This window comes from Gymnoscopelus braueri, assembly GCF_963280865.1.
Source record: "Gymnoscopelus braueri genome assembly, chromosome: 6".
In the NCBI taxonomy this organism is placed as follows: domain Eukaryota; kingdom Metazoa; phylum Chordata; class Actinopteri; order Myctophiformes; family Myctophidae; genus Gymnoscopelus; species Gymnoscopelus braueri.
The window spans coordinates 11,220,072-11,234,080 of record NC_137607.1 but is presented as its reverse complement, the minus strand read 5'-3'; the positions used below and the strand labels follow the sequence as shown (position 1 = coordinate 11,234,080).

General features: G+C 39.9%; 2 protein-coding genes across 2 annotated transcripts in view; both read right to left on the bottom strand.

Annotated features, from left to right (window-relative positions):
• LOC308086787 (uncharacterized protein) overlaps nt 1-3,672 on the bottom strand; it is a gene marked incomplete at both ends in the record, with an annotated part of 35,188 nt that extends 31,516 nt beyond the window's left edge. Inside the window, one exon of the mRNA XM_080430434.1 lies at nt 3,603-3,672. Within this exon, the coding sequence (XP_080286560.1) occupies nt 3,603-3,672 (70 nt within the window). The remainder of the gene's footprint in view (nt 1-3,602) is intronic.
• Nucleotides 1-14,009, bottom strand: part of LOC308086529 (uncharacterized protein) — a 280,681-nt gene that overhangs the window by 168,688 nt on the left and 97,984 nt on the right. The window lies entirely within an intron of this gene.

Here is a 14,009-nt window from a genome sequence, read left to right as displayed (position 1 = left end):
TTAAGCCAAAAAATAAGCAGTTTTTTACGCTCCGCTGATAAATGAGGGCCAGTGTGTCCTGATTCACTAAGCTTGGGTACGCACACATTTTATTGTTATGCGCAAATACGCACGTTTCCACCAACAGAGTCTGATTCATTAAAAAAATTATAAAACTATGTAAATGGGTTTCACTTCACTTCACTTCACTTTGCAAGTTTTTATTTTGATCATTTTCACTATGCAAAAAATCAATATGCTCCATTCGCATAAAACAATAATAATAAATAATTATAACATAGTTATGACCAAAAAAGGTATAAGCTGAAGCTAAAATAGCTTATTTTGCTTACCCTTTCAACACTTACATACATGACAATTTAGGAAAATAATTTCAGTCTCAAAAAAGTAAAAAGAAAAGAAAAAACAGAAGAAACAAACAGAAATACAGAAACAAAGGATTTTTCCTCATAATACATAACAATAAACAATACAATGCATGATCACATGTATTGTTATACATGTAATACATGATTTTTTATATTATAACATTATTATTTTTTGTTTTATTTTTGTTCTAGTTTAATTTGATAATAATACATGATCATATAACCTCTCTATACATGTTAATAGTCTTGTTTTTAAACATTTTTTTAAACATATAGATTGAACTGCATAACCTTAATTCCCCTTCACAGCAGCTCCACAAACCTACCCCTTTCACAGATACACAATGTGTTTTAGTGTTGGTTCTTGCCCAGGTTGTTGCAAACATGCCTGTGTTTCTAAGTTCATACTGGGTCTTTTTTATCTCAAACAGCTTCTGAAGACAATATGGAAGTTGTTTATTGTAAGCTTTGTACATAATCATCAGCGTTTGTAGCTTAACTATATCCCCGAATTTTAGTGTGTATAGGTTTATGAATAAGGCGTTGGTAGGCTCACGGTACTCAGCTCTCTTAATTATTCTTATAACTCTTTTCTGTAAAATAAAAATTGGGTTGACATTTGTTTTGTACGTATTTCCCCATACCTCCACACAGTATGTCATATATGGAACTATAAGGGAACAATACAATAAGTATAATGAGTTCTGGTTCAAAATTTCTTTTGATCTATATAATATAGCAATGGTTTTCGACATTTTTCTTTTGACGTGATTTATGTGCGATTTCCAGCTTAATTTATGATCAATTAATACTCCAAGAAATTTATATTCAAATACTCTTTCAATAGCAATATCATTTATCCTTAATGTGACTTCTTTATCAATTTTTTGGTTTCCAAATATCATAAGTTTTGTTTTATTTAAATTCAAAGATAGCTTATTTATATCAAACCAGGTTTTTAGTATGTTTAGTTCCCTTTCCATTGTCTTCAGAAGCTCTTCTAGATTTTCCCCGTGGCAGAATAAATTTGTGTCATCCGCAAACAAAACATAATTTAGAAGGTTTGACACATTACAGATATCATTTATGTATAAAATAAAGAGTTTTGGACCCAAAACAGATCCTTGTGGAACTCCACATTTTACTTTCTGCATATTTGATTTATCATTGTTGATTTGTACAAATTGATTTCTGTCTGCAAGGTAGCTTTTTAACCATGAATGTGCTACCCCTCTGATACCATAATGTTCCAATTTTTTCAGTAATAGTTCATGATGAATTGTGTCAAATGCTTTTTTAAGATCTATAAACACACCTGCTGTAAATTTCTTGTTGTCAGTGGCAGTGGAAATCTGCTCCGTTAAATTCAACACTGCCATTGAGGTGGATCGATTTGCTCTGAAGCCATACTGTTGTTCACATAATAGGTTATTTTTCTCTATGAAATTATCAAGTCGGTGCACAAATAATTTTTCTAAGATTTTTGAAAACTGGGGAAGCAGGGAAATGGGTCTGTAGTTTGTAAATGAATGTCTATCTCCATTTTTAAAGATTGGAATAACTTTAGCTGTTTTCATGCTATTTGGGAATATCCCTGTATGGAAAGATTGATTACATATATAAGTCAGTGGCTTCACAATACCTTGTATGATGTCTTTTACTAATGTCATGTCAATACCCAACCAATCTTTGGACTTTTTGTTTTTACATTTTTTCACAATATCAATGATTTCTTTTTCCTCTACATTTCTAATGAAAATGGAGTGGATATTGTTCTGCATGGTATCTCCAATTTTCAAAGTTTCAGTCCCATTTCCCTGCTCTGCAATTTCCTTTGCTAAGTTGTTACCAACATTTACAAAATAATCATTGAATTCATTTACTATGTCTATAGTTTTATTTATAATTTTATTTTGATCTTTAACAAAATAGTTGGGTATCTCTACTTTTCCAGCACCATTTCTTATTATGTTGTTTAGTACTTTCCATATACCCTGGGTGTTGCTCTTATTTTGCTCCAATAATTTATGGTAATAATTCTTTTTATTTAATCTCATAATACTTGTTAATTTATTTTTATACATTTTATATTTATTTTCAGCTTCCTTGGTTCTTAATTTTAAAAATCTTCTATATAGGACATTTTTCTTTTTGCATGAAATTTCTATACCTCTTGTTATCCATGGTTTGTCCACAAGGTGGCGCTTTCTAGTCTGTTTTCTTAATGGGCAGTGTTTATCATAAGACACCATCATTGTGGACAAAAACATTTCATAAGCTTGGTTGGGATCACTTGTGGCATACACCTCATTCCAGTTTTGATTTCTCAGGTCCAACTCAAGGGCAGCAATGGCTTCCGGCGTTCTATGTCTGATAAAATTACAGATGTTTGTCTTTTTTTCCATCTTTGTCTTAAGGACATTCTGGAAAACTGCAAATACAGGAAGGTGGTCACTTATGTCATATAAGAGTAGTCCTGCTTCGATGTTTATTTCAATCTTATTTGTAAATATATTATCAATTAGTGTGGCAGTTTCTGTAGTGATTCTACTAGGTTTTGTTATTACTGGAAAAAGGTTATTGCTATACATTGTATTAATGAAATCCGTTGTTCTCTTGTTTCCATGTGGATTAAGGAGGTCCACATTTATATCGCCACAAATAATTTTGACCTTACTATCACTAACCGCATCCCACATACTAGCCATCTGTTCATTAAAAATATCCACTGAGGTTCCTGGTGTTCTATATACACAGCTAATGATAATATTTGATGTTTTTTCTAGTTTGATTTCAATTGTTAAACAGTCCATAATGTTCTCTATAGTTTTTGACATAGAATTCACCTTGCTGCATCTTAAAGCATTATCAATATATAAAGCTACACCGCCTCCAGTTTTACCAGCCCTATTGGTTGTGAACAACTCATATCCATCCATTTTCATATCATATGATTTTTCCTCATCTAACCAAGTTTCAGATACAGCAATTACATTGAATTTTTTAAATTTGTCCAAATAACTCCTTATTTCTTTTAATTTTGTATAAAGACTCCTACTATTAAAATGTATTACTGATAAGGCATCATCCATTTTTACATGTTTATTGAAACCATCCTCTGTATAATACTCACAATTTATATTTAAATTATTATAAAAATGTTTTTCAGGGTCAATGTCATTAGCTATATCAGATATATTATACTCTGTGTTTGAGTTCAGGAGCTCATCATACCCAGTGAACAATCTCTGCGGGTGATCGTCCGTACTGCCCCCAGCAGCCACGTCATTGAAATCCTCTTCATCCTCGTCTGAGTCGTTTCCAATTGGAAACAAAAAGTGCTCATAATTTTCTGTCATTTATAGTAGTCAGTGTTTTGTTTGTTCGATAGATTCACCCCACGTTTTCCAGCAGGCTCCCGCATCACGAGTATAGCCCGGTAGACTGAGTTCTCCGCTGATACACTGGCCCGTGTCCCAGGGGATACCAGTCCGCGCGTCTGGAAAACCAGTCCTTCGCCGCAACAAGTGTCCACTCTGTTCAATTGTCCATAATCCGATTCCATCAGTAGTAGAAAAACAAAAAACAAAAACAAAAAGATACAATAAAGAGAAAAAAGAAAACAAATAGTCCATACAACTGCCATCGCTCATCTGTATTGATCCAGGTCCTTGAGTTCTTTTATCGTGATGATTTTGGCCTCCTCCGGTGTTCCATTTAGCCGTATCATCACTTTGCAGTTGCGTGTCCACGTTCCTTGTATCTTCTCTTGCTTCTTTAACAGTCGAGCATGTCTTGCAATGTCGCCATTCTTTTTGGTGAGATGTTCATTCAAGTAGACTCCCGTTCCCTTCAACTTCTTGCCTTGTTTCATTAGCTCTACCTTGTGCTTCCGATTTACAAATCGTATGATTACTGCAGGTTTTGTGCTTTTGTCCCTCCTGGGAAGCGTATGGCAGGCCGAAACATTGGCGCTCTGTATGGTTATACTCTGTGTTTCAAGGAACTTTATAACTTGCCGTTCCAGCGTTTCCAGCTCCACAGTCGGGGTGTCCTCCGCCGAGTCTCCCCCTCTGACTGTGGATGCATAGGAACGATGCGTTGTTTCCATTCCGGTTATAATCACATCCTCCAACCTTGTGTATTGTTCCATGTCATCAATTCTTCGCTCTAGGCCATCAATTTTTGCATCCTTCTCTATCACCAGCGACTTCAGTTGGGTTACTTCATCCACCAGGGCAAGCAGCAAGGTCTGCTGATTAGCAATCCTGCTAATCCTGCTGGTTTCAACGTAGGTACTCTCAAACTCACATCTTCTGTCTAATGAACAGCAAACCATAGTTAGTGTGGTTGCCCTAACAGGGCAACATTACATTACAGTCATTTAGCAGACGCTTTTATCCAAAGCGACTTACAATAAGTGTATTCAACATAGGTAGGGAACGAAAACTACTAATCACCAGAAGTCTTTAGTGCATTTTCTGCAAAAACAAGCAACCAAGAGTATACCTAGCGCTAAGGTAAAAGTGCAATATATCAGCTACCTATTTCCTTAAACAGATGAGACAAAATAGCTAAATCAAATGAGCATGAGCTAAAACAAATAAGTGTATCGACTAAACAAGATCCAATAAACAATACAGCAATAGAAAACAAGCGTTCGTACAACTAGTTAACAACAAGTAGGTCAGGTAGAGAGGAAGGGTAGTGTTTCTTGAAGAGGTGGGTTTTCAGTCTGCGGCGAAATATGGGCAGTGACTCTGCTGTCCTAACATCAGTGGGAAGTTCATTCCACCACTGTGGGGCCAGAACAGAAAAGAGTCGTGACCGTGTGGATCGGCCAGAAGGACCCTTGAGTGACGAGGCAGTCAGTCGCCCCGAGGTGGCAGACCAAAGTGGTCGGGTAGGGGTGTAGGCATCGACCATAGCCCGGAGGTAAGGAGGAGCTGTTCCTTTCACTGCCCTATAGGCTAGCACCAGGGTTTTGAACTGGATGCGAGCCGCTACGGGGAGCCAGTGTAGAGAACGGAGAAGGATGGTTGTGTGGGAGAACTTGGGGCGGTTGAACACCAGACGAGCCGCAGCTTTCTGAACAAGCTCCAGAGGTCTGATGGCAGATGCCGGAGCACCAGCAAGGAGGGAGTTGCAGTAGTCCAGGCGGGAGATGACGAGAGCCTGGATGAGCACCTGGGCTGCTTTCTCCGTGAGGAAGGGGCGAATCCTCCTGATGTTGTAGAGGTTCCTCCTGCAGGACCTTGTCACTGATGCGATGTTTGCCGAGAACGTCAGTTGATCGTCCAGGGTCACACCCAGATTCTTCGCAGTCCGAGTTGAGGTCACCACAGCATTATCAATGGTGATGGCCATGTCTCGGTGCGGACAGCCCTTCCCCGGGAGGAACATCAGCTCGGTCTTGTCCAGGTTGAGCTTCAGGTGGTTTTTTCGACATCCACTCCGAGATGTCAGCCAGACAAGCAGCAATGCGTGCCTCCACTTGGGTATCAGGCAACCAGACTATAGTAATCCTTACACTTTATTAGTGTGGTTGCCCGAATGGGCAACCAGACTATTGTTATAGATAAACTTTATTCTTTATAGATAAACTTTATTTCGGGCTGCTACTCCTCCCACAGTTTATTTTTCCCAATTTAGTGCCATATGTCAAAATGACCGGCTTCACCGGGAATCGTGCACTTGTATTTTGCTAAGAGATTGGTTAAATAGTTTAATTTATATTGATTTATTAGTGCATTAAATTTCCCCATCCACTTTAATGGAAAAGTGAAAAAACTCAAATTCAAGTATTTTTTTCTCAGAAACCGTAAGAGCTAGAGTTACCAGATTTGGTGGGGAGGTTTATGATTTAGTCCTAAATTATAAAAAATGTTGGCACTATAACAGCCCACTTTACGTTTTGGCCTATAAACTCTTGAACCGTAGGTCCTAGAATAAATTTCCTTTTTCCCATAGATTCCTTGGGTCATGACGCAACTCCCCATATAGGCCACGCCCATTTGCGTCAGGATAGATTTTCCACCATTTTGAATTTTCTTCAAAACACACAGAATTTTGATAGTCCATACCGTTCGTCCGTAAATGGCTTCCAAAGTTAGAGGGAGGGGCCCGTTTTACAAAAAAGCCCACAAATCACGAACAAAACGTCCAGTCAATCCCAAATTTGAATCACATGTCTGGACAACACTGGATACACCCTCATTACGCGAAAAGGTTAAATACGGAGTCCCACAAGGCTCTGTACTTGGACCAATACTATTTACTCTATATATGCTTCCTTTAGGTGAGATAATTAGGAAACACTATACATTTCCACTGTTATGCAGATGATACACAATTATATCTATCGATGAAGCCAGATGAAACAGATCAACTGGCTAAACTTCAAGCATGTCTTATAGACATCAAGAGTTGGATGACCCGTAATTACCTACTCCTCAACTCGGACAAAACTGAAGTTATTATACTTGGCCCTAAGCACCTCAGAGATAAATTAGCCGATAAGAATTTTACCCTAGATGGTATTACCTTGACCTCCAGGGCCACTGTAAAGAATCTGGGAGTCACGTTTGACCAAGATATGTCCTTTCAGTCCCACATAAAACAAATTTCAAGAAATGCCTTTTTTCACCTGCGTAATATTGCAAAAGTTAGGCACATTCTGTCCCAAAATGATGCAGAAAAACTTGTTCACGCATTTGTTACTTCTAGGCTGGACTATTGCAACGCTTTATTTTCAGGCTGCCCAAGTAAGTCCCTAAATAGCCTGCAGCTTGTCCAAAATGCCGCTGCGCGCATACTGACAGGAACCAGAAGAAGAGATCATATCACTCCTTCATTGGCCTCTTTGCACTGGCTCCCGGTTAAATACAGAATAGAGTTTAAAGTTCTCCTCCTCACATACAAGGCTCTCAATGGACAGGCACCAGTATATCTCAAAGAACTCATCGAGCCCTATAAACCAGCCAGAACACCATTGCGTCCACAGTATGAAAAAATGCTTACGGCTCCAGGAAACCCCCAAAAAATTAGAACAGGAGGCAGAGCATTTAAGTTTCAGGCACCTCAGCTGTGGAACCTTCTCCCAGTCTCAGTCCGTGAAGCAGACACACTCTGTAAATTTAAGACTAGACTAAAAACCTTTCTCTATGATAAAGCCTATAGCCGAAGTGTATAGACTCAGTCACCCTATAGTCATAGGCCCGAATGGGCAACCACACTAACCAGACACACCAGACTATTGTTATAGATAAACTTTATTCCTTCTTTATTTATAGATAAACTTTATTTCGGGCTGCTATTCCTCCCACAGTTAATTTTTCCCAATTTAGTGTGTTATATGTCAAAATGACCGGCTTCACCGGGAATCGTGCACTTGTATTTTGCTAAGAGATTGGTTAAATAGTTTAATTTATATTGATTTATTAGTGCATTAAATTTCCCCATCCACTTTAATGGAAAAGTGAAAAAACTCAAATTCAAGTATTTTTTGCTCTGAAACCGTAAGAGCTAGAGTTACCAGATTTGGTGGGGAGGTTCATGATTTAGTCCGAAATTATTTAAAAAACACATTACACCAGTCGGCCTCATGGTGGCGCTATAACAGCCCACTTTACGTTTTGGCCTTTAACTCTTGAACCGTAGGTCCCAGAATAAAAATATTTTTTTCCCCATAGATTCCTTGGGTCATGACGCAACTCCCCATATAGGCCACGCCCATTTGCGTCAGGATAGATTTTCCGCCATTTAAAATTTTCTTCAAAACACACTTTTAGCTCCTACTATATTGCCCTGAATTGCGACGCGTCTAGTTGTTATTAGAATGCCTTATTCTTCATGCAACATAATTTACAATAGTGCCAAACCTCAATTAACATAATGTATGTGCCCAACATTAGTCATAGCATATAAAATAAAATAAAAAATACATCTGTTAAATTATCTATTGCTTAGATGCATATTATAGACATGATGCCACCCAATTTCTTTTTTTTTTCAATTGACATATTTAGAGCTGGATATAATTGTAGGTTCTTCGGCGTGTTGGCCGTTTCTGCAAGTGTGTCACTGCTACCATTTCATTTTTTAACACATTTATTAGATTTAAAAGACTTTTAAGAAGATTAAAGAGATCAATATGTGTGTGTGTGTGTGTGTGTGTGTGTGTGTGTGTGTGTGTGTGTGTGTGTGTGTGTGCGTGCGTGCGTGCGTGCGTGCGTGCGTGCGTGCGTGCGTGCGTGCGTGCAAGAGAGAGAGAGAGAGAGAGAGAGAGAGAGAGAGAGAGAGAGAGAGAGAGAGAGAGAGAGTGTGTGTGTGTGTGTGTGTGTGTAGTATTACAGTGGAGTCAGTACTGCTGTATGGGGCTGAGACATGGACCCTCACAGTGGGGTCAGTCCTCCTGTACGGAGCCGAGACATGGACCCTCACAGTGGAGTCAGTACTGCTGTACATGGACCCTCACAGCAAAATAGGAATGGGCTTTGGATGGAGTCTACACAAGAACGCTACGAATGGCCAATGTGTCACATGGACAGACCACATCAGAAACGTGGTCCTCTACGGGGACCTACCACGGGTCACAGACAAAGTCAGAGAGAGAAGGATGAGGCAGGTAGGACACTGCGTCAGGCACCCGGAACTAGTAAGCAAATTGACACTATGGGAGCCAACCCAGGGCAAAGCCAGGAAAGGCAAGAAGCACCACCAACGTAGAAGCGCTGTGGCACAACATCTTAGCTAACAACACTGTAGAGCTCAAGACCCTGATGTTAGATAGGAGAGTCAGGAGTGATTCAGGAGTCCTTAGTTGGTGTTGGCTAGACCGCACTCTCATCACATCGCATCACATAAGGACATACAACCTGTATTCATCCCCCAACTCAGTGGTTCTAAAAAATCTCTTTGTATTTCAAGGACCCCCAGTTTGTTATGCATGAGGCCATGGACTTACGGGTCCATTTGGTTCCATGTGTACACTCTCAGAGTTACAAACTTGGAAGGTTACAGACATGCAAGGGTCCACTTGGTTCTTACCTATCAATCATTTAGCTGGGGACCCCCTGGAACCCCCTCAATGACTTTTAAGAACCACTGCCCCAAACATTCTGTGCATTTGTGTTTATGAGAGGAGGGACTGATACGTGTGTGTGTGTGTGTGTGTGTGTGTGTGTGTGTGTGTGTGTGTGTGTGTGTGTGTGTGTGTGTGCGCGCACGCACGTCTGTGTGTGCGTGTGTGTGTGTGTGTGTGTGTGTGCGTGTGTCGCTGCAGAGCGAGAAAGATGCAGTTTAGTTCTTGACTTGAGAGGAGAAGTGCCCTGGGTGAAAGCATGGCTGGTATATCTGTACTTTTGGCATGTTTTCACACGTGGTTTTTCTCAGTAGCTTCACAGTATTCTTACTGGCAGGAAGGAGCAAGGTGTGAAACAAACAAGAGGCTCAACGCTCTGAATATCTGACCACAAGAGTGAGGAGCAGGAAACATTGTTGCAGCTGCATTTCTATTTAACCCCTAAAGAAGTCAGAGATGTCTCTAAGACTATGATGAAACAAAACAATATATAAATAATAAAAGCATGCAAATTCCACTGCTCCAAACATGTGATCAGTGGCATCTAGAAAATCTTAAAACTTTCTTGTTCTCTAGACTATAATATTTTAAGAGACTATAATGTGAGCCTAACAGATTTTCAAATCAGATTGCATCAAACACATGAGGATAATCTTATAAACTCTTCTCTATAATCTTAAACATGCACACAGTACAACATTTAAAAACAATTGCACATCAAACGCTGCAGGATGTGAGATTATTGTGCCACATATTTCCTGCATCTCAGCTATGCTACGCTACAGACTCGTACAACAGGGTTTTTTTTTTTCTTTGTGGTCACATGCCTAAAGTCTGTCAGGATGATAGCTGCGACACAAGTCTATACCAGTGGCTCTCAAAGTGGGGTCCGGGAACCCCCAGGGGTCCTTGAGGGTGTTACAGGGGGTCCCCTTGTGGGTGTGCTATATTAAAAATAATTTAAAAAATGAATATTTTTGTGATGTTTTAACAACACAAATATTGTATGGGGGTCCCTGGCACAACATATTTTCAGATGGGGGTCAAATATAAATCATTTTGGGGGTCCTTGACATGAAAAGGGCAAATGACATGACTTAACAAGACAAATACAAGATTTGTCTTGTTAAAATGTTTCATGGAGGACACCGGGCTGCCAAAAGCAGTCCTTTACAGTGAGCTGTGTCAGGGTATGTAGGACAGAAGTGGAACCGCAGAAACGCCTCAAAGACCAAATACCAACTTACTGTAGCAGGCTTGGAGACTAACATGTGGGAGACCATGGCCGCTGATAAAAAAAGAAAATCTTGGCACACACTGCAGTAAACAACGCTGCTGTGAAGCTCAGCAACATCAAGCAGACAGCTGCGATGCACAGACATGCTCGTCAACAGGGTGATACATCCACCCCGACCTCTACCACAGCCACATCAGGCCAGGAGTTCAAGTGCACCAGTTGCCAGAAATTCCCTGTCGGTCAAGGATCGGCCGATATGGACATCAAAGTGCCTGCCTCAAAGCAAAACAAAAGGACCCCAAACTCTAAAGTCCTCCTATGATCTTCGCAAGCGAAGAACCAGCCATTGTCCGCTGTGTGTGTGTGTGTGTGTGTGTGTGTGTGTGTGTGTGTGTGTGTGTGTGTGTGGTATTACTGTTACATACTGCATCCTGCTTTTATCCATCGTTTGTTTGTTGTTTGCTCATGTTCCAGCACAAAGGTCAGAGGTAAACAATAGTTAACCCTTCCATTGTGTTAGGGTCATTTTTGACCCGTTTTCAAGTTTAATTGGTAAAAAGTACCCTTTACATTTCTTTATTGGAACGAGGCTTCATGATATCCTCAGAAATAGCCATTTTAACGCAACAAAATTATTTATCATAATTTTTAATTAATTCTGATGGTCTCTATAAAAAAAGTGACACTTGTGGTGTTAGGGTCCGAAATGACCCGGAAGAGAGGTGTGGCTCAATTCCCCCCAAATTGTCAATATTCAATGTTTACATGTTTGAGAATGAGAGAGACTTGTCCTCAATTAGCATTTGCTATCAGGAGTAAAATAAAGTTTGTGTTTATGAAAAATAAATGACTTTTTACCTTCTATGGTATACGGGTCATTTCGGACCCTAACACCACTAGTGTCAACATTTTTAATATTATTGATTTTTTTTTAGGTTACAAAACGAAAACAAGTATTTTTTGAAAAAAAATAATTTGGAAGTGTGTTCTAATTATTATTCTTAATTATTCTATTATAGATAGATAACATCATTATCCATTGCCTTCATTATAGGAAATTTAATGAGTGAATTTTAAAATGTTTACAATAGAAAACGAGATATATTGAAAGATGAAACCCTAGCCCTAACCCAACATAATATTTTAAGTGTTTACATAGATATGAATGCATTACAAGTCAGCTATGAGGTGTTTTTTTTTTAGTATTTTGGGCTGATTTAAATCTCGGGTCAAATTTGACCCGCTAACACCACAAGTGGATGCAGTTTTCTAACACAATGCAAGGGTTAAAGGGATATTTCACTTTCAAAACAAATGTGGATCATTTTATCATCTACTCAGGATTTTGGGAGCACCCCGGACAGTTTTTAAGTTGCTTGATTCAGTATTTAGATATTTGATATTCATTTTATCAGACACGTCCACTTCCTATGCAAACCCATTATAACTTCAAACTCCATTTTAACCATGTTAGATTCATTCAAAACACCTGTCCTTGGTTCTGGTGACTGATATTGTCCTTCTAATACGTGAGGAGACCGTGTTTTTTCAATTACTTTTTTCATTTATTTTTTATATCTTTTTTGGAAAATTAACAATTAAATACAATTAAAATATAAGTTAAATAAATGAAAAAAGTTATTAAAAAGACAGCCCCTCACGTATTAGGAGGAACCAACGACGGGTGTTTTTGATGAATCTAACATGGAACAAAATAGCAAAAAAGAAATTGTCATATCAATACAGTATAGTAATTAGAAATAACCAAAATGAATACCTTCAATAATACCATTATAATCCACCTTTACAGTCCAGATTACATATGGCTTTATCCAGTGGATATACAGCACACACTTTAGCTTTTAGCTTTAGAGCAGGCCTTCTGAAGTAAGCAGTATGGCCACAGCACCACCATGTACTAATATTGTAGCTAACAGGTGAGATGAGATGAGATGAGAAATACTTTATTAATCCCCAAAGGGAAATTGTTGTGTTACAGCAGCACAGTGTAACAAATAAATAAGTAAACAACAGACAAACAAAAACACAACAAAACAGATTGACACACACTAGACCAGGGCAGACACAGGACCAATGTATTTAGGGAAAGTTCTTAAGCAGTCTGATGGCAGTTGGCATGAATGAGAGTCTGTACCGCTCAGTGTGCATGTTCGGGGGGAGAGTGAGCCTCTGGCTGAAGGTGCTCACCCTATCCTGCAGCTCGCCATAGAGAGGATGGGAGGGGTTGGCCAGGATAGAATTTAGTTTGTCCCTAATCCTCTCTGCGACTGACTGCAGCCCTTCCATGCGGAGGCCAACCACAGAGCTGGCCTTCTTAATGATTTTGTTTAGCTTGTTTAGCTCCCCAGCCTTGATACCCCCAACCCAGCATACCACTGCATAAAATAAAATGCTGGCTACAACAGACTGATAAAACATAGACAATAGCCTACTACACACATTGAAGGACTTGAGCCTCCTCAGGAGGTACAGTCTGCTCTGCCCCTTTTTGTAGACAGCCTCTGTGTTGTTCCTCCAGTCCATATCCTTGTTCAGGTGGACGCCCAGGAATTTCTCTACCTCTTCCCCCTGGATGGTAATGGGTACTGGGGCCCTCCTCTTGCTCCGTCTGGCTTCTATCACCAGCTCTTTTGTCTTCTTTGTGTTCAGCAGTTAAGTAGGTGATTTTGCTCAGCCCATTTGGTGAAGCTCTCCACCACACCTCTGTACTCCTTGTCATTGTCCTCAGTGCCGCAACCCACAATGGAAGAGTCATCTGAGAACTTCTGGAGATGGCATGTTCCAGATCTGAAGCTGATGTCAGAAGTGTAGATGGTGAACAGAAAGGGTGACAGCACTGTTCCCTGAGGAACTCCGGTGCTACCCATTAACACACCGGACTGACAGCCTTGTAGCCGGACATATTGTGGCCTCAGGGTGAGGTAGTTTGTAATCCAGGCCACCATGTTGTGGTCCACCTGCATGGATGTAAGCTTCTCAGCAACAGGGGAGGCTGGATGGTGTTGAACGCACTGGAGAAATCGAAGAACATTATCCTCACCGTGGTCCCCTTCTTCTCCATGTGTGAGTAAGCCTTTTGCAGCATGCAGATGTTGGTATCCTCCACTCCAACCTTCACATTTTACCTGAAACAGAAGAAAAGGGGTACATATTCACCCTGCTGCACAAAATTACAACGATCTCTAACTAGCATCAGTAGGATTTCACTTCCTGGTTAGCTATCAGTGTAGTTCCCTGCAGCGTAGGCGCCCCCTACTGTCGGGAGGAGGGTACGACCTCACCCTTAGTGAACAGCTTATTC